A 20,580-nucleotide genomic window follows, 5' to 3' on the forward strand; every position below is an offset into this window, starting at 1 on the left:
TTGGGGATACTTCCAGGCTTGCAGCTGGATCCTTTTAACCCAACATGCCAAGGACTGATCCTGGAGTTTTTGGAGGCAAAACGCCCGCTCTGCCCGCTGGAAGTTCCCGGAACGTTTCCAGCCATCCGTCAGGGATGCTTTAGTTGTGAATCCTGCATTGGCACCCTTTAGAGCCCCTTCTCTACCAATCTATGATTCCGCGCCTGCCCCCAACGCGGTGAATATCCGTGACTCTCTCCTTTGACCTCCTGCAGAAACCGGAGGCCCTAGCGGAATGGCCTTAGTAACGCCAATCCCCGCCCTTCCCTGGCAGAGCCACCTGTCGGCTCCACCACAGGATGTTCAAACACAGCACGGCGTGTACTGTGCAAGAAAACGGCCTTGTTCCAGCAGGTTGTCCTCTTTCATAGCAAAGGAACACTGTCTTCCAAAGCCGCCGTCTATGGAAACAGCACTATTTGTCTTTTGGATACCTTTATGCTTGTTTACCAGGTATAATGGGCCCGAAAGGAAAAATCTGTTCCCTGAATTGACCCCAATGCCTCTTCCTGCTATGTAGTTTACATTACTGTACAAAGGATATTGTAGAGTTGGGAATTGGAAAAGTTCAGAGAAGTGCAACCAAAATGATCAAAGGGTGGAGCAACTCCTCTTTGAGGAAATGTTGCATTGTTTGGGACTTTTTGGTGTATTATTATTATTATTATTATTACTACTACTACTACTACTTTTTATACCACCCCAAATCTGGAGGTCTCAGGGCGGTTCACAGAAAAGAGAAGTGTAGAGAAAAGTTTACCAAAGACTGGGAAAAGTTTGTGGAATATCTGAAAAATGTGTGTGATGTGCAAACAACGCTAGTGGGGTTTCAAGAAGCACTGTAAAAGTTAAGATGTATTGTCAAAAAGAAATAGAAGGGGGAGGGAAGATAAATGGCAATACAATGAAGGGAATGCGTACTGAAGAATAATTATGGATGATTACCAGAGAAGCTGAAGGAAGTCTAAAATGTTTTTTATTTGTTAAAATTTGGATAAAATTGTATAATTTTGTTGGAAAATTAATAAAAAAATATTTTAAAAAAAGAGAGAGAAGTGTAGAGAAAAGGCAAGTAAACAGGAGACATGATAGAAGTTTTTGGATGGTATGGACTGGAGAAAGTGGACAGAGAAAAGATTTTGGAGGAAGTCGGAGGCAGGAATGCTTCTGAATACCAGTTGTTTGAAGCCAGAGGAGGGGAGAGGACTCTGGTGCTCTCAGTGCTAGAAGCTCAAGATATATCAGCTAAGTGCAAAATGGCACCTTAGCTCCAGGTTGCAGTTTACCAGGGGGCTGGACTAGATGACCCTCAGGGTCCCTTCCAACGCTACAATTCTATAACTCTATAATCTCAGCTACATTGCTTGACTGTACCTTGCTCTTGCAACAAATCACTTGTTCCAGTATGCCAGAAGGAGAAACACACACAGTGGAAATGGAATAAACCATGGACTAATATATGGTTACCAGATTTTTTCAAATGAATCCGGGGACACTTTTTTCTTTTTTTCTTTTTTGAAGCTGAGTAGCAACAGGGAGTCAGTAGTGGGGATGGTGAGACCAAAGACCCTGGGCCCAAGCACACATGCATATTGTATAAAGGTGCAAAGCCTTTCTTTCGCACCTTGTGAAACATAAATGCGCAAGCCTCCCCTGATCAGTCAAAACAAAGGGGGAAGGGGGCAGGAGATCCATACCACCAGACGTCCCCATTTCCCCTTTGGCAGTCAGCAGCCTAGAGCCAGCCTGGTAGTGCAGTTGGCTCTGGCAGTTGGTTCTGGCTGGCTTCAGGAGCTGCTTCCTGCCGTGGCGCCCACCATTTTTCCTCTCCGGAAGTCCCTGTATGATGGGTTGAGCACAAGACACATCATATGGGGACTTCCAGAGAGGGAAAATGGTTGGCGCCACAGCAGTGAGCAGCTCCTGAAGCCAGCCAGAGCCAACTATACTAACAGGCTGGCTCCGGGCTGCTGAGGCTGCCGCTGCCACATTTCCTGGGAACAGATTTGCAGATCTGGGGACTGTCCCCGGGAACCAGGGATGTCTGGTAACCCTAGACTATGACAGAAGTTTTTAAACTGTGGTCAACAACATGATGCCCAGAAATCTCAGCATAGTCGCAAAACCAGTAGCAAAATGCGCCTGGTGCATGGGGAATTTTAAACACTGGTTCAGATCCTGCTTGAGGATTTTGCAGTGGGGCATCTGGTTGGCCACTGTGAGAACAGGATGCTGGACTAAATCGGCCATTGACTTGCCTGAACAGGCTCTTCTTATGTGCCTGTTGAATTGTAAGTTGCTGTTTGATTGCACTGGCAGAAAGTTAGTTCAGTAACCTAATAAAAATAATTTTATTATTTTAAATTATTTATTAAATTTGTATACCACCCTATCTATACCTAGAGGTCTCTGGGCCATTCACAGAATAAAATCAGAATACAAAACCACAAAATACATCATCAAAACACACACACATACAAACCCAATACCCCCCCCCCCATTTTAAAAGGGCTTAAAAGAATAATTATTACAAATGGTAATTATTGTTTATACAGCAGCATCAATGTAGGAGATAAATTGTTTTGCAGGAGTCAACAGAGGCAAAACGAAAACCAGGTCCCTTGAGGAGCTTACACAACTGCATGGTGCCTCATTAAGAGTGATGAGGAGGGAGAGAGGTAGAAAAAATTCCACAGCTGTGTTTTTTTCTGTAATTACCCCCACCTCCACCATTTTCTAGAACCAATGCAACCACCAACCCAGTGGAATTGGACAGCCAGGGGAGGAGTGTCCAGTAATAGCTACCATACATTGAAATTGGAAAGGTATAAGGGAGGAGGTCAACAGTAGGTGGGCTAGAACCAATGGCAGGTATAGCCAAAGTCTGCTTTTCAAACCATTTTGCTTCCTGCTGAGTTCTGCAAGGGCCACACTGAGATCAGGGAGGTGGTAGCCAGGGTCTTCCCCTGGATTGACGTTGGTGGGACAGGGCCCCATTTGCCTAGTGGACCAGCCTCCCCTGAGCAGGGAACTGCCAGGAGGTGACCTTTTTGGTGACAGTTCCCCCAGGATGGCTGCCTTGGGTCTCAGTAAGGGGCACCCTGTCTCACAGGCAAGGGATTCCAGGGTGGAGCAGTGAAGAGCGAACTGGCATTACAGACCTCCCTTGGTTAGATTTCCAGCACAACACAAGTCTCCGGCAAAAAATTATGCTAACACCTTAAAGACTAGCACGTCTATGATAGTGAAAACTTTAGTGGACCACAGTTGAACTCTGTACAGTTCTGGTGGCCTCACTGCAAAAAGAATACAGTGGTACCTCAGGTTAAGAACTTAATTCCTTCTGGAGGTCTCTTCTTAAGCCGAAACTATTCTTAATAGTTAAAGCTATGGTTTTCCCATTAGTGATGTATGGAAGTGAGAGCTGGACCATAAAGAAGGCTGATCACTGAAGAATTGCTGCTTTTGAATTATGGTGCTGGAGGAGCTTCTTGAGAGTCCCATGGACTGCAAGAAGATCAAACCTCTCCATTCTTAAGGTAATCAGCCCTGAGTGCTCACTGGAAGGACAGATCCTTTAAGCTGAGGCTCCAAGACTTTGGCCACCTCATGAGAAGAGAAGACTCCCTGGAAAAGACCCTGATGCTGGAAAAGATGGAGGGCACAAGGAGAAGGGGACAACAGAGGAGGAGATGGCTGGATAGTGTTCTCGAAGCTACCAGCATGAGTTTGACCAAACTGTGGGAGGCAGTGGAAGGAGTGCCTGGCGTGCTCTGGTCCAGGGGGTCATGAAGTGTTGGACACGACTAAACAACAACAACATTCTTAACCTGAAGCACCACTTTAGCTAGTGGGGCCTCCCGCCGCGCCGCCAGAGCACGATTTCTGTTCTCATCCTGAAGCAAAGTTCTTAACCTGAGGTAGTATTTCTGGGTTAGTGGAGTCTGTAACCTGAAGCATCTGTAACCTGAAGCGTATGTAACCCGAGGTACCACTGTATTGTAGAGTTGGCAACTGGAATTGTCAAGCAGGTGGAGTGACTCCCCAATGAGGAAATGTAGCAGCGCTAGGGACTTCTTTGATCCGACAAAAGGCAAGTAAGAGGTGGTGTGAAAGAGGCATATAAAATTATGCATAGTGTGGAGAAAGTGGAAATAAAAAAGGTTTTTCTCACTCTCTCTTGAAGCTGAATGTTGGAAAATTTAGCACAGATAAAAGTATTTCTTCACACATAGATATACTCCAGAACTCATTCACCCAAGTGATAGCAATGGCCTCCAACCTGAATGGCTTTAAAAGTGAGTTGGACACATTCATGGAGGAGGAGAGGCTTATCAGTGGCTGCTAGTCATAACAACTATGCTCAGACTGCACAGCTGGAGGCAGCAACGCTTCAGAATACCAGTGCTGGAAGCCGTAGGGACAGAGGGCTCTTGTTGTGTTCGATTCAGATTGCAGGTTTCCCACAGGCGTCTGATCCGCTACTGTGAGAACAGGATGTGGGCTAGATGGGCCACTGACCTGATCCAGTAGGCTCTTCTTTAGGTACTTTGAGAGCCCTTTCCCACCCAGTGGCGCAACAACTTGTTGTTGTTTAGTCGTTTAGTCGTGTCCGACTCTTCGTGACCCCATGGACCAGAGAACGCCAGGCACTCCTGTCCTCCACTGCCCCCCACAGCTTGGTCAGACTCATGCTGGTAACCTCGAAAACACTATCCAACCATCTCGTCCTCTGTCGCCCCCTTCTCCTTGTGCCCTCCATCTTTCCCAACATCAGGGTCTTCTCCAGGGAGTCTTCTCTTCTCAGGAGGTGGCCAAAGTACTGGAGCCTCAGCTTCACAATCTGTCCTTCCAGGGAGCACTCAGGGCTGATTTCCTTCAGAATGGAGAGGTTTGATCTTCTTGCAGTCCATGGGACTCTCAAGAGTCTCCTCCAGCACCATAATTCAAAAGCATCAATTCTTCGGCGATCAGCCTTCTTTATGGTCCAGCTCTCACTTCCATACATCACTACTGGGAAAACCATAGCTTTAACTATACGGACCTTTGTTGGCAAGGTGATGTCTCTACTTCTCAAGATGCTGTCTAGGCCTGTCATTGCCCTTCTCCCAAGAAGCAGGCGTCTTTTAATTTCGTGGCTGCTGTCACCATCTGCAGTGATCATGGAGCCCAAGAAAGTAAAATCTCTCACTGCCTCCATTTCTTCCCCTTCTATTTGCCAGGAGGTGATGGGACCAGTAGCCATGATCTTCGTTTTTTTGATGTTGAGCTTCAGACCATATTTTGCACTCTCCTCTTTCACCCTCAATAAAAGGTTCTTTAATTCCTCCTCACTTTCTGCCATCAAGGTTGTGTCATCTGCATATCTGAGGTTGTTGATATTTCTTCCGGCAATCTTAATTCCGGCTAGGGATTCATCCAGCCCCTTTTGCAGAGAGAACTCTGGGACCCTCGTTTGTATGGCAGGGCTTGTTCTTTTCATTCTTCTTGTATGAACACATTTAGCAATTTTTATGCTTTATTGTGTGCTTGTTCTATGCATCTGATTCTTAAATGTTTGATACGTAAGTCAGTATTTTTAAATGACCTGTTAGCAGTCGCTTTGAGGATCGGGAGCAGGAGAGGTTTCTTAAGCCATGTGTCTGAGTGTCCCGATCACTCAGCCGGGGCTAGTCCTGGGGGAGCTAAGGGGCCATTTCTGCTTCTTTGTAGAGAATGTAGAAAAGGGAGAAAAGTATCGTTTTAAAGCTGCTTGAGGGGGGGGGGCATCGAACGCGTGGAGGCAAAGAAATCAAACCAGCTCGCGAAGCGCCTCAGCCAATCCCCTTCCAGGGCGCTGAGCCGCCGGCCAATGAGCGGGAAGATTTGATGCCAGTGTCGTTGACGTCACAGACCGGAGTCCCAGCCAACTCTTTGGAACGTTCGGAAGGTAACTTTTGTGTTCCTTCGGAACTTTGTGTAGCAATTTCGGGAGCAGCGATGGCGCCTGAGCGCGGAAGTGATGGGCGCTCGCAGCCCGGCGGCAGCGCTACCGAGGGTCTGCCTCAGGCTTTCTTGCACAGCCTGCGGACCCTCTTCGATATCTTGGACGACCGCCGTCGAGGCTACGTGCACTTGCGGGAGATCGAGTCCCGGTGGCTGCAGCAGGGGAGCGAAGCTGGGGAGTTGCCCCGGGGCGTCTTGGAAGGGCTGCGGCGAGCCGCCCCGGCCAGCGGCTACCTCACCTTCGAGCGGTTCGTGCTGGGCTTGAGATCCTCGCTCCTCAGCCCAGACAAAGGAGGCACCTCACCGGGCCCCGCGAACAAAGGCCCCGGGCGCCCCGGCGCCCCTGCTCCGAAAAGCAGAGGAGAAGCGGAGAGGGGGTCCGGACGCGGCGCCGGCGAGTGCGCTTCCCGGTCCCAGGAGAAGATCGCCAGCGCGCCGGCGGAATGCAAGAGAGCAGGTGAGGCGCAGGAGGCTAAAGGGTCTCGCCCTCCCCGCAAAGACTGAGAACCCATGACTTTTAATTCGCGGGCACAGAAGTGCCTCTGAGCATGTGCGGAATCCCTTTCCCTCTTCACGTTGAGTAACTGCCCTAACAGAGCCGGTGTGGGTGTTGCGGTGGTAACAGACGGGCCATGGAGAAGAGCCCAATTAAAATCCCCACTTGGCTATGGGTGACTCTGTGGCGGGCGCGATATCTCAGCCTAGCTTACCCTGCAGGGCTGTTGTGAGGAGGGTAGGATTGAGGTAGCAGGGAGAGTTCTGTGTGCCACTTTGGGCTCCGTAGAGGAAAGATGGGAGAAGAATGTAGATTAATAAAGGAGGATAATGCATGTTTACCTTGCAGAATGTATACATGGGTCCAATGATACTTAACTGCTAGTATAGCTTTTTGGTGGATCGCAGCCTAACTGCACAACCCTGTGCTTCTTGCCTACTGAGAAATGCATTTCCTGGAGCCTATGGCACAGTCTACCTACTACCTTCATTTTATATTCACAAAAGCCCTGTGAGGTGAGCTAGGCGGAGAGATAGTGATTTGCCCCAAAGTGGGCTACTTTGAGGTGCATGGGTAGGCAAACTAAGGCCCCAGGTGGCCAGATCCAACCCCAATCACCTTCTCAATCCAGCCCACAGACGGTCCGGGAATCAGCATGTTTTTACATGAGTAGAATGTGTGCTTTTATTTAAAATGCCTCTCTGGGTTATTTGTGGGGCCTTCCTGGTGTTTTACATGAGTATAATGTGTGCTTTTATTTAAAATGCATCTCTGGGTTATTTGTGGGGCATAGGAATTCGTTCAGTCTTTTTTTTCCAAAATATAGTACGGCCCCCCACAAGGTCTGAGGCACAATGAACCAGCCACCTGCTGAAAATGTTTGCTGACCCTGGATTAGTGGGTATGGGTTTGCAGCCTAAGCCCCCTCCCCACACATTTACCAAACTGCTCTCTGTAGCACCTTCCTTTAAGCATCACACCTATTCCAGCTGCTCACCTAGGCTGCCTGCCACCTGCATTCCTTACTCACCTGCCTGCTGTTCTGCTCCATCCTCATGCTGCAGTTACTGTGGCCATACTGTTGGAAAATACAGTACAGTGGAACCTCAGGTTACATACGCTTCAGGTTACATACGCTTCAGGTTACAGACTCTGCTAACCCAGAAATATTACCCCGGGTTTAGAACTTTGCTTCAGAATAAGAACAGAAATCATGCAGCGGTGGCGCAGCGGCAGTGGGAGGCCCCATTAGCTAAAGTGGTGCTTCAGGTTAAGAACAGTTTCAGGTTAAGGACGGACCTCCGGAACAAATTAAGTTCTTAACTCGAGGTACCACTGTATAGAGAGAAATAAATGATAAAAAGTAGCTATAGGGTTGCAGGCATAAGTTTGGGGGAGGCAGAAATAAACTAGAAGCAGTTTGTCCTTGATAATTCCCCCCTCTCTCCTCCTGATCTGGGGAGCGGGGGAGGGGAGACCCAGGATGGCTTTAATTGGATCACTTCCCCTTCTCTCCAATCTACAGCAACAAAAGGTGGCAGTGGTGGTATCCGAAAGCTGGCAGGACAGGCTCAGTACGAGAGCACCTCCAAGCTGGTAGCAGAAGTGCGGAGGCAGCCAAGAGGCCGTGGTGAGCACAGAAGGCACACCATCACCAACGGTGTGGACTATAGCATGGTAAGAGAGCCCTTTCTTGTCACGCATTGGTTGGACGCAGAAGTATGGTGGGAGGCACCAGCTGGGAAACCCCAAGGAAAGAAGGCTCAGGGGCTGGAGATTGTTGGTGGGACAATGACGAGTGGTCGCAGAGACAAGCAGAAGGAGACTGGGAGTAAAAGGTGTTGGAAGCTGAAGAGGTAACAGGGTTTAGTGAGCAGGGAGAGTCTGTGGCAGAGGGAAGTCTAGAAGCAGAGGCTGGAGAGGAGGGAAGCCAAGAAGCCAGGTGGGTGAAGAAGCCAGGGGGTCTCCCCCTCCTGCTGTGACAAGCTGCCCTCCCCTCTGGTCTCCTAGACCCAGAAGAGACATGAAAAGGGCAGAGCAGAGGTTTGCTGCCCACAGGTACAATCTCAGATTGCTGGGGAGAAGCCCCTGAGAGGAGGGGACTCAGAAGGCTGTGGGAAGGGAGGGATTTTCAGACATGGCAACTGATCCAGGGGGCAGCACCTACCGGGAATGAGATGCTCTGCTTGTTAGGCCTGACACTCTGCCATGTCTGTGAAGGTTGTGTTTTTGGCAGCTCCAGTTTGAATGATGTAATTACTGCCGGCTCGCTCTTGTCACCTGGAGGAGCTCTGAAAACGATGGAAGCAGTGACTTACTGGATGGGGGCCAGTACATTGAGACTGAATCCTGATAAGATGGAAGTGCTGTAGGTGGGAGGTTCCTATGTCCTGAAATTAGGCGCATGGCCTGTTCTGGGAAGGGTTGCAGCACCCTGGAAGAACACATTCACAGCCTGAGAATGCTGTTGGATTCCCTCTTGTCCCTAGAGTCTCAAATGGTATCTTTGACTAGGAGTGCTTGTTCCCGGCTTAGGCTGACTTGTCAGCTGTGGCTGTTCCTGGGATGGGATAGCCTGACCGCTCCTGTCTGGACTACTGCACTGTGCTGTATGCTGGGCTGCCTTTGAAGACAGTCCAGAGGCTGCAGCTTGTGCAAAATGCAGTTGCTAGGCTGGTAAATTGGCACTGTGTGTAACTGGTCCTGAAAGTACCGTGTTTGCTTCCGGTGAGCTACCAGACCCAATTCAAAATTTAGTGCAAGCCTATAAAATCCTAAATGGCTTGAGGCCTGGTTTTTATCTTACTGCTGACTTCAATTAGAGATAGCTGTGCTGACTGGCGAGAATGAAATCGACTGCAGAAAGATAATGAGGCTGCTGGCTGCGAAAGGTCCCCCCCTCCCGCCACCCCAACCTTTTGGCATAAAGCCTTGTCCTTCTCACTGGTATGCTGAGCCCCCTGGTCAACAAACCTCATGGCAGCCTCAGATCTGTGGAACTCTCTTCCACTGGAGCATTGTCAGAACCCGGGCTTTGAACTAAGGATTTGTTTGGGGCTGACATATAAACTGGAGTGGGAGATAATCTCAGTTATAGGGTTTTCTGTTCAAATCTCTCTCTGTTTCTCTCTTTGCTCTCTAGTTGAATACATGTGTGGATTTTAAAAGGGGGCAATATTGACCCCATGAGGAGGGCTGGGGATGAAAATAAGATTGGAGACCTGTCTTTGCCCCAGATTCTGAGGGGGGGTGCCCTCTCACCCCTCTTCCATCAAATTGCCCCATCTGGAGAGCGCCTCCTGCGTGTTTAATGGCTGTTTGCTTCCAAGGAGCAGGAGGCTTACATACACATCCCTTGCTCTGATCCGCATTGATCTCCCTCGAGGGGTCCCTTATAGCTCATTGCAGCTAGGCTGATTGGGTGTGTGGGGGGGAGACAGCTTCGCTCGCTGGCTTGTTTAGGTTGCTGGTTCTCCATCCCTGCCCCCATCTTCTCTTCCCTTCCACCTCCCCCCCCCCCCCGGGGAACCTTCGATCAGCTGCAGGCTCGATGCTCCCTTGCCAGCTTTGGGGATGCTGGCCTTTTCTACCCCCTCCCCCTGTCGCCATGGCAATCACCCCCGCCTCCACCCGAGGAGGCCATTCTGCTGCCGGTGGCTGACCAAGCTGGATGAGGGCTCTGGCTGCGTACAGCACCCTCGTCGTGCCTCTGGTCAGCAGCCTCCACAGTCCCAAAGCTCTGGACTTTTTCCTGTGGGTATGTCCTACCTCACGTGGGTTTGGGAAGGTGGGTGCTTCACGCTAGGTGCATGCAAATCATTTGAAAATCATTGTAATCTGGTGTTGCTGCCTTGAGGGTTTTCTGGTATCGGTTCTGGATTTGGGGGACAGGATGGCAGAAGGAGGGAGGGAGGGGGTTTATGGATAAAGGATCAGGAGCGCAAGAGGCTGCCTTATTCTGAGTCAGGCTGTTGGTCCACCTACCTCAATATTACCTACACTGACTGGCAGCAGATCTGAAACTGCAGTCCCTTGCATGCAAGGCAGACTTTATGATCTGCATTATGCGAGTCATGCACCATTCAGCCACCCAGCTCTGGGTGCCCTTGCTGGCACTGGCTTACCAGGGTTCCAGGCTTTGCCATCAATTTCTACTAGATCTTCAACCAGAAATTGAACCTGGAAAGTCCTGCTGGCCAAAGGGTGTGGTCTACCTCTCCTGAAGGACTGTGGAATGACTCCCTCCAGGTGTTTAGGATTACAGCATCTACATTGGCAAAGGGTGTAGGTAACCTCTAAAAATAAAGGCTGCTAGATATCATGGTGTATGCATGCATGCGATGTGAGGGAACAGAGCAGCACAGCACAGTGTTCAATGCAGCACTTCATGGTGCAGGAGGAAGGCGGCGTTCCTGTTTCCATTTAAAAACCAAGCTTGTAGTCCTCATGTTTGTAAATTTGTTTCAAGCTGAATATGTGGAAGGCAGGTGACAGCAGTGGCGTAGCGTGGGGGGTGCAGGGGGGGCCAGCCGCACCGGGCGCAACATCTGGGGTTAGGGCAAATCCACGGGTTAGGGGGCGCAAATCCACGGGTTAGGGGGCGCAAATTACTTGCCTTGCCCCGGGTGCTGACAACCCATGCTACGCCACTGGGTGACAGTGAGTGTTGGGAGAAAAGCACTTTAGAGCAAGTTCGGAGGTATGGTTTTCCTGCGCTAGACACAGGCTCTGCTCAACTTGAGTCTTTGGAACATGATTGGAAGCCAAGAGTAGGGGCTGTGAAATGTGGAACCCATGGGCCCCACAGAGTTTTTAGCTGGAAAAGATGGGACTTGATTGAGTGGCGGCTGCTGTTTGTGTGTCGTTGCATTTCTCTTTCCTCCAGAATGGAAACTCAACGTGGAAAACAAAACATGAAAAGGCTAGGGGTCACTGTAGGGTGCTGGCTGGTGCAGGAAAACCCCCAGAAGTAACAAACCAAGACTTGTTCTGAGATGTGTGGCTTAGCATCCACCTCGGAAATTATTCTGGAACGGGAATAAGAGGGGAAAGAGAAATTGGAGATGAACCCCTTTTAATTATTTTTTATTTTAATGCATTTATATCCCGGCTTTTTCTCCAAGGAGCTCAAGGCAGCATGTGTGGACTAGGACTAGCCGCCTGAGAAACAGTTTCTATCCAAATGCAATTTTGGTTTTAAACGCAGTGTAAGGGATGTGGGTTGCACTGTGGGTTAAACCACAGAGCCTGGGACTTGCCGATCAGAAGGTTGGTGGTTTGAATCCCTGCGACAGGGTGAGCTCCCGTTGCTCGGTCCTTGCTCCTGCCAACCTAGCCGTTCGAAAGCACGTCAAAGTACAAGTAGATAAATAGGTACCACTTCGGCGGGAAGGTAAGCGGCGTTTCTGTGCGCTGCTCTGGTTCACCAGAAGCGGCTTAGTCATGCTGGCTGTTGTGTATTGAGTCAAAGGATTTTATATCTGTATTATTATTGTCTGTATTTGCATTAGGGTAAAGTAACTGCCTTTTGGTTCCAGAGGGTACAGCTACTATTGGTTCATTTAAGCTGCTGTATTTGGATCCTCTGTCTTATTGGTTTCCTCCAAAAGGCAGGACTGTGATTGCCTGATATTGTTCCCTCCAAAATGTATCCTTTCTAGCTAGTTCCCTGTCCCTATAAATGTAGCTCTCCCCTCCTCAGGTCTCAGTCTTGCTGCTTTAATAAAGAAGTGTTACTAGAGAACTGTCTCCAGCATATTATGTCAAGAGAGCTGAAATCACAAACCCCACGTCACAACACTGGCCACATGACCTGGAAGCTGTACGCCGGCTCCCTCGGCCAATAAAGCAAGATGAGCGCCGCAACCCCAGAGTCGGTCATGACTGGACCTAGTGGTCAGGGGTCCCTTTACCTTTTAAGGTAGTCTCTGTGGGTGTATTTGATTATGGGGTATCAGAGTTTTTAGGGGGTTAACCAGGCTGGGATAGCAGGCTTGTTGGTTTTTGAAAGTCTGATGTAGATTTTTTCGGTTTTGTGGTTCTGTATGGGACAATGACAATAAAGATTATTGTATCATATCGTGGTTCTTCCCATCTCATTTAATCCCCGCGACAAACCTGTGAGGTAGGTTAGGCTGAGAGGCAGTAACTGGCCCAAGTTGACACCCAGTAGGGACTATGTACAAGATGTTTCCTCCCCCCTCCCCACCAGTCCTACTATGGTGGCCTTTTTTGTGCGCAAGGACTCACTGACTGTGCCTGGGGTTTGTGTCTTGGCAGCTGAAGCAGCTGAAGGAGCTGGAGAAGGAGAAGGACTTGCTGCTGCAAGGGCTGGAGTTGGTGGAGAAGGTGCGCGAGTGGTACCACCAGCAGATCCATGCTCTCCAGGAACGCCAGAAGCAGCTGGGCAGCGGCAGAGTTCACATCGTGAGTAACAGGTTGCTGCTGGGTTGCTTTTGTTTTTTTTAAGCGAGTTTCCACGCTTGCTCTCCAAGGAAGGAGAGCACAACTTCCAGACCGTGTGGAACAGTCACACAGCTCTTATCGTCAGAAAATTCTTCCTGATGATGAGTCGGTGTATCCTTTTTTGCATTTCCCTTTGTGGCTGAGGGCCCTCGTATCTATGGGACCGCCTCTCCTGGTCTGCCCCGCAGAGGACCTTAAGGTCCATGAATAACCATAGTTTAGAGGTCCCGGGTTCTAAGGAAGTCAGACTATCCTCCACCAGGGCCAGGGCCTTCTCAGTGATGGCTCCGACCTGGTGGAATGCTCTGCCCCATGAGACTAGGGCCCTTCAGGATTTAACCTCCTTCCGTCGGGCCTGTAAGACAGAGCTATTCCACCTGGCCTTCAATTTGAATTCAGCCTGATCTTTTATTTCCCTTCTCTTCCCTCCCCCTCCCCTTTTATGAAGCTCACCCGCTCTGAGACCCCACAGCTAATTCTCCCCTGGCCTCCTCGCTGGACCAAGTAGGACCAATTCAGCCAGCTAGCCCTGGGGGTTATCTAATGCTTATTTCCCCTAAATTGATTTTTGAGTTTTATTGTTATTTATGTTTTTCTACTGTATTTTCTACTGCTTTTATAATTAAGTGTTTTAAATTTGTTGTTAGCCGCCCTGAGTTTTCTGAACGGGAAAGGGCGGGGTATAAATAAATTATTATTATTATTATTATTATTATTATTATTATTATTATTATTAGCTATCTGGGGGGTGCTGGCTGCAGGCATGAAGGAGCTATGGTGGAGTGCTCCTGTGGATTGACAGCTGGCCTGGCTGCTCTCTTATATTGATTTCTCCCCCCCCCCCCCATCCCTCCCTGGCTTTGTCTCACACAGGACTTGTTCGCAGAGGGCACTCTGAGCCACCATCTCCTGCTCAAACTGCAAGCGCTGAATCACTACCTCAGTGAGCTATTGTCTCTTTCAGCAAAGGTGAGAGCTGCAGTACGGACAAGGGCCAAGGAAGTGGGAGTGGTGGGAGTTGTTAGGTCCTGAGTGGGCTAGCAGAGGCTACTAACCATGAGGGCTATACTCTGCCTTCATACTCTGAGGCCGCAATGCTTCTGAACACCAGAAGCTACAGGAGGGGGGAGAATGCTCTTGTGCTCAGGTCCTCATTGCAGGTTTCCCATGGGGGGGGGGATCTGGTTGGCCACTGTGAGAACAGGGTGCTGGACCAGATGGGCCATTGGCCTGACACAGCAGGGCTCTTTAATTAATTAATATCCTTTATTAGGCATAGCAAACCACACATTATCAAACAGACACCGTATACAAATTGTGCAAAATACAAGCTCAACATAACAAGGTTTGTCCCAGTCAGATCTTTAACTCCAGAGAGAACCAATTTGCACAAATAGTACAATGCAACACTAACACATCACCGATCAGTTAAGAACCACTAAATCTCTTTATAATGGCCCAGTATTTCTACATGGACAGCACTCAGAAATTCAGCCACTATTAAGGTAATTTGATCATTCCTGTCCGAGAGCAGTTCCTGAACCGTTGGTGGTACTGTATACAGGTGAAACTCAAAAAATTAGAATATCGTGGAAAAGTTCCTTTATTTCCGTAATCCAACTTGAAAGGTGAAACTAATATATGAGATAGACTCGTGACATGCAAAGCGAGATATGTCAAGCCTTTATTTGTTATCATTGCGATGATCACGGCGTACAGCTTATGAAAACCCCAAATTAACCATCTCAGAAAATTAGAATATTCAAGGAAATCAGCAAAACAAGGACTGCAAATCAAGCAAGATTGGACCTCTGAGAAGTAGAAGCATATCTCACTTTGCATGTCATGAGTCGATCTCATACACTAGTTTCACCTTTTAAGTTGAATTAGTGAAATAATAAATAAGTTTTATGGCAGTCGCACAGAATTTGGCCACACTTAGCGTAATCTCCAGATCCTTGTCCTCTACCAGGAGTTTTAGACATTGAACCCATTTGGAGATTTTTGTATAACAGGAGTGATAAATACCGAGCGTTTCTCCCTGTAGAAACGGCCGCGTAACAAGACATGAGAGACAGTTTCTACCTCCATCAAGCCACAGGAGCAGACTCCTTCCACGTATGGTTTGCCCTTGAATCTGCCCTGCATTAAGGCAGATGGCAGCACGTTGAATCTAGCGAGGGTAAATGACCGTCTATATTTGGGTATTTGTAATTCTGACAAATAATTTGCTGGGGTAAATCCTCTCCCATTAACTTTTATTGCTGGGGGTTTATTCATCTCGCTCACGTGGCATTGCAGTTCCACATCCCAAATTCATTGGCAGTTTAATGCTCTAGCAAACATCACTGGGGGCATTCAGAGTGCTCCCCACCGGGTGACAACAAAGGAGAGGGCCTTTTCTGTTGTGGGAACCCTCAATCTGGATGCAGGCATAAGAGCACCCTCTGGGCCCTGTGGCTTCCAGTGACTGTGGAAGCAAAGCATAGCTGCCATGGTTAGTAGCCATCGATAGCTCAGTCTCATCCATGCATTTGTCCAATCCTCTTTTAAAGCCATCTAGGTTGGCAGCCATCACTGCCTCTTGTGGGAGGGAGTTCCACAGTTTAACTGTGCTCTGTGTTAGTTAGACACGGGTGGCACTGTGGGTTAAACCACAGAGCCTAGGAGTTGTTGATCAGAAGGTTGGCGGTTCGAATCCCCACGACAGGATGCGCTCCCATTGCTCGGTCCCTGCTCCTGCCAACCTAGCAGTCAGAAAGCATGAAATGCAAGTAGATAAATAGGTACCACTCCAGCGGGAAGGTAAATGGTGTTTCCGTGCGCTGCTCTGGTTCGCCAGAAGCGGCTTAGTCTTGCTGGCCACATGACCCGGGAGCTATACGCCGGTTCCCTCGACCAGTAAAGCGAGATGAGCGCCGCAACCCCAGTGTCGGCCACGACTGGACCTAATGGTCAGGAGTCCTTTGGTCAGGTGTCAGTCATAGAATTGTACAGTTGGGAGGTACCCAAGAGGACATGTAGTCCAACCTTCTACAATGCAGGAATCACAGCTAAGTAATCCCTAACAGATCAAGGAGTCACCTAAAGACTTTCTCGTGTGTGAGAATGAGGGATGAAGTGCATTAAGAAAATGGTGGTGGTTTGTCTTTTTGAGAGAGAGTGTAAAGCACGTGCAGCCCTGGAACAAACCGCTTTTCTTTGTCTCTAGCCACTGAACCCTAGTTTTGCAATGGGGCATGCTCCACCCTCTGCGCTCATGACCTCCCCTCCTCTCGTTGGATCTCAGCAGGCCTTCAACATGTTGAAGGAGCAGAACCGTCTGCTCACCATGGTGAGTCTGCTATTAAGTGCAAGTCCGTTTGAGTCGCTGCCAGCCCACCTGTCCCCAGCCATGTTTTTTATTCATTTTATAACACAAATAAACAACACAAACAGAAAAAAACAAACAATATAAACAAATTCTTATCTTATCATTTTTTCCCCCTAAACATTGTTAGGTGAGCTTCCCCAAGTCCTCCCTGTCTGATTTTCATTTTACCTCATCTTTAGCAACCTATATCATAATTTATAACCATTTTTTTATCACACTTACTTTTACCATAAAAATCTTCACATTTTATCCCTTACATATAATACTATTTTAAAATACACTTTCTTCTACTTCTAACCCTACAGCCTATATCAACTTCCAAAGCTATTCTAAGATTTAAATATTAACATATTTTTTCAAATATTCTTTAAACTTCTTCCAATCTTCTTCCACCGTCTCTTCTCTCTGGTCTCGGAGTCTCCCGGTCAGTTTGGCAAGTTTCATATAGTCCATCATCGTCATCTGCCATTTTCGATAGTTGGTAAATCTTGTTTCTTCCAATTCTTCGCTAGTAATATTCTTGCAGCTGTTGTGGCATACAGAAAAACAGTAATATCCCTTTTGGAGATTTCACCCCCCACTATACCAAGTAAAAAGGCTTCTGGTTTTTTAATAAATGTGTATTTCAACACTTTTTAAAATTCATTATAAATCCTTTCCCAGAAGTCTTTTAGCTTGGGGCACGTCCACCACATGTGGTAAAAGGTTCCTTCTTTTTCCTTACATTTCCAGCATTTATTATCATGAGTATGATACATTTTTGCTAATTTCACTGGTGTTAAGTACCATCTATACATCATTTTCATCAATTTTTCTCTTAATACACTACATGTTGTGAATTTAATTCCTTTTTTTCCACAATCTCTCCCAGTCCACCATCATAATATTGTGCCCCACATCCCTGGCCCATTCAGTTATTACAGATTTCACCTGTCCCCAGCCATGTGGTGGCCTTAACTCTGCCTTTACCCCGCAGGAGGTGACAGACAAAAGTGAGCGGATCACCCAGCTGGAGCTGGAGAAGTCTGCTCTGATCAAGCAGCTGTTTGAAGCGCGTGCCCACAGCCACCACGAAAGCAACCTGCTGGACTCCACCTTCATCTAAGACCATCTTTGGACATTGTGCAGGGCTGCAGGGAGCCACCAGCCCTGGCTGCAAGCATCTTGCAGGATCCTGTGCAGCCGCAAACAAGGTGGCGACTTACACCTCATCTCTGCGCCATTTGGCCTTAGATCCCTTTTACCTTGTGGCCAAGGCCTGAAATCATGACATTGGGTGCAATTTACTCTCCTGACGGTTGGGGAAAGGAGCACTGATGTGCAGGCCTCCAGCCCAACCCATTCCAGGATCCAGATTTGGATTAGCTGCTGTTCCACCCCACCCCACCCCACCGGAAATGCCGGTGGTGTTTGGTGTTTTTATTTTAACTCCTGCCCTACGACGCCATTCCACTGAGTGTGGATGGGGAATTGGGGCTTTCACTCCAGTATTGATGGTCCGACCCGTTTCCCATGGTTAGAAGTCTCTTCCTTGACGTAAGAAAGGAGTTTAATGGTATTTATCTTTAGGATATCTGCAACTCATTGACAAGCATTCCACATTGGGGGAACGGCATGTACTCCATGCTGGACCCAGCGGCAGAATGTAAGCATTCACACACATACACCCCAGGATGTTTGTGTGGGGCACCCCCCCCCAGGGGGCCTGGGATGAAGGAAGCCCTCTGCGGCTTGCTGATTCTTCTCCACTCCACCCCTGGGTTAGTCCTGACCCGGGAGCAGAGCTTTAAGCTGGGTGCACACTGGAGCCAGGCTCCAGTGGGAGCCTGTTGTGGGGGCACCTGTTCATGCCTCCTCCCAAAAATGTGCCTGGGGAAACAGCCCCACCGCCACCACCACGCTACGCCAGTGGCTGAACCCTGGAAACTGTTCCAAAAGTGAGATTCAGGCCCAGAAATGAAGTCCTTCTTTTTGGCTCAGTTGCCAGGAGTGATATTTCTCTTTGGCTTAAGAGGAGAGTACTCCTGAGTTCACGCAGAGTGCTCTTTCCTCCTTTGCTGTGGCTGGGCTTTGGGCAAACCTCTGAACCCCCTTCCTAAACCTGTGCCTGTTTTCGTAAGAGTCACAGCAAAGGCCAAGCAGACGACATTGGGGATTATACTGCCTCTTATGCGAGAGGATTGTTTGAGCTGTTGGCGCTGTGGGTTAAAGCCTCAGCGCCTAGGACTTGCCGATCGAAAGGTCGGCGGTTCGAATCCCTGCGGCGGGGTGCGCTCCCGCTGCTCGGTCCCAGCGCCTGCCAACCTAGCAGTTCGAAAGCACCTCCAGGTGCAAGTAGATAAATAGGGACCGCTTACCAGCGGGAAGGTAAACGGCGTTTCCGTGTATGGCTCTGGCTCGCCAGAGCAGCGATGTCACGCTGGCCACGTGACCCGGAAGTGTCTCCGGACAGCGCTGGCCCCTGGCCTCTTAAGTGAGATGGGCGCACAACCCCAGAGTCTGTCAAGACTGGCCCGTACGGGCAGGGGTACCTTTACCTTTACCTAGCTAATAGACTTCTCATTTCATATCAGGTGGTTGGAGGTTTTCAAGCAAGCCTGGATTTCTCCAGGACATAGATGGAGTAGGCTTATTTTATGTTGCTGGTTATTTTAACCAACTCTTTGCAGGAGGTTGGACCAAATGACCCTTTGGGTCCCTTCCAACTATATAATTCTGTGTACAAAACATAGCCATCTTTCAAAACTCTTAAATTCTCTCAATTTTGCAAAGCGCAGTTCTCCAGCTGAGGAATGCCTACAAAGAAGCACACAGCGAGAAGAAGTGTACAAAGAAATGCACTTATTAGTGAAAATAACATACAAAAGATGCATTATATTGGGGGGAAATTGCTCTGCAAAAACGTGTGGATATTAAGTAAAATTGCATAAGAGCATCTATAGAATCCTAAGGGTTGGGAGGGATCCCAAAGGTCATCCAGCCCAGCCCCCTTCAATGCAGGAATCTCAACTGAAGCATCCAGGACAGAGTGTCATCCAACCTCTGCTTAAAAACCTCCAAAGAAGGAGAGCCCACCAGTTCTTGTGGAAGACTGTTCCACTGTCAAACAGCTCTTTCCGTCAAAAAGTTATTCCTGATCTTGAGTCGGAATCTCATTTCTTGTCATGTGAATCGATAGTGGGAGGCACTCAAACTGAAAGGCAGGTGAGTTTCCATGATAACCTTTTCTTTAAATTGCTAGCTAATGTGGAATGGAAGCCTGGCAAAACGAGAAGCTGAATATTGGCAGACTTACCCAATATCTGTCACACTCCAAATAGAATGTCCACAGACATGCTGTGACATCACTGATCGTCCACCAATGGCAGAAAACCGATGACAGCTACAGTGGGTTTTATGGACATGTAACGCTGGGGGAGGGACGCGTGTGGCGCTGTGGGTTAAACCACAGAGCCTAGAACATGCCGATCAGAAGGTCAGCGGTTCAGATCTCCGCGAGGGGGTGAGCTCCCGTTGCTTGGTCCCTGCTCCTGCCAACCTAGCAGTTCAAAAGCATGTCAAGTGCAATAAATAGGTACCGCTCTTGCGGGAAGGTAAACGGTGTTTCTGTGTGCTGCTCTGGTTCGCCAGAAGCGGCTTAGTCCTGCTGGCCACATGACCCGGAAGCTGTCTGCAGACAAATGCTGGCTCTCTCGGCCAGTAAAGCGAGATGAGCACCGCAACCCCAGAGTTGGTCACGACTGGACCTAATGGTCAGGGGTCCCTTTACCTTTACCTTTACTAACTCTGGGGGAATCCCGTCCACTTTTTGCCACTGCTGTTTTGACTTGGGATGTCTCTGCAAAGAGCACCCCACCCCCCGTAATCAGAATTGTAGAGTTGGAAGGGACCCTGAGGATCATCTAATCCAGCCCCCTGCAAGGCAGGAATATGCAGTTGTTTCATACGGGGATCGAACCTGCAACCTTGGCATTATCACCACCATGTTCTAAGCACCCGAGCTACCCAGGCTGTGGTTAAGATGCTATGTGACTCCCCTCTTCAAATATGTTTACCCTCCCCAAATAGGTTTACATCTGAACACTTGTATGCCATTTTTGTATGTAGCATTTTTGTACCGGTAACTTGTCTGAAGTTCTTCATGTATGTATATGTACACTTGTTCTGTGACCATGGAGGATTGTTGGTTCCTTTTTCCTCCCAAATAAAAGATGAAATGAGC

At 48.5% G+C, this 20,580-nt stretch overlaps 1 protein-coding gene across 1 annotated transcript; it reads left to right on the forward strand.

Moving 5' to 3' along the window:
- Positions 1-5,961: 5,961 nt before the first annotated feature.
- On the forward strand, positions 5,962-18,552 carry SAPCD2 (suppressor APC domain containing 2). Its single transcript, XM_079962210.1, has 6 exons — positions 5,962-6,481; positions 8,046-8,197; positions 12,800-12,946; positions 13,859-13,954; positions 16,197-16,319; positions 17,335-18,552. The coding sequence occupies exons 1-6, from the start codon at positions 6,019-6,021 to the stop codon at positions 17,461-17,463; spliced, it is 1,110 nt and encodes a 369-aa protein (XP_079818336.1). The 5' UTR covers positions 5,962-6,018; the 3' UTR covers positions 17,464-18,552.
- The last annotated feature ends 2,028 nt before the right edge of the window (positions 18,553-20,580 follow it).

The sequence above is a fragment of the Podarcis cretensis genome (assembly GCF_951804945.1).
Source record: "Podarcis cretensis genome assembly, chromosome: Z".
In the NCBI taxonomy this organism is placed as follows: Eukaryota; Metazoa; Chordata; class Lepidosauria; order Squamata; family Lacertidae; genus Podarcis; species Podarcis cretensis.

Excerpts from the sequence above, each read along its gene's own strand:
- SAPCD2 (XM_079962210.1), top strand. The coding sequence starts at position 6,019 with ATGGCGCCTGAGCGCGGAAGTGATGGGCGCTCGCAGCCCGGCGGCAGC. Across the intron at positions 12,947-13,858 it reads GCAGCGGCAGAGTTCACATC|GACTTGTTCGCAGAGGGCAC; the intron begins GTGAGTAACAGG and ends TGTCTCACACAG. Across the intron at positions 16,320-17,334 it reads AGAACCGTCTGCTCACCATG|GAGGTGACAGACAAAAGTGA; the intron begins GTGAGTCTGCTA and ends TTTACCCCGCAG.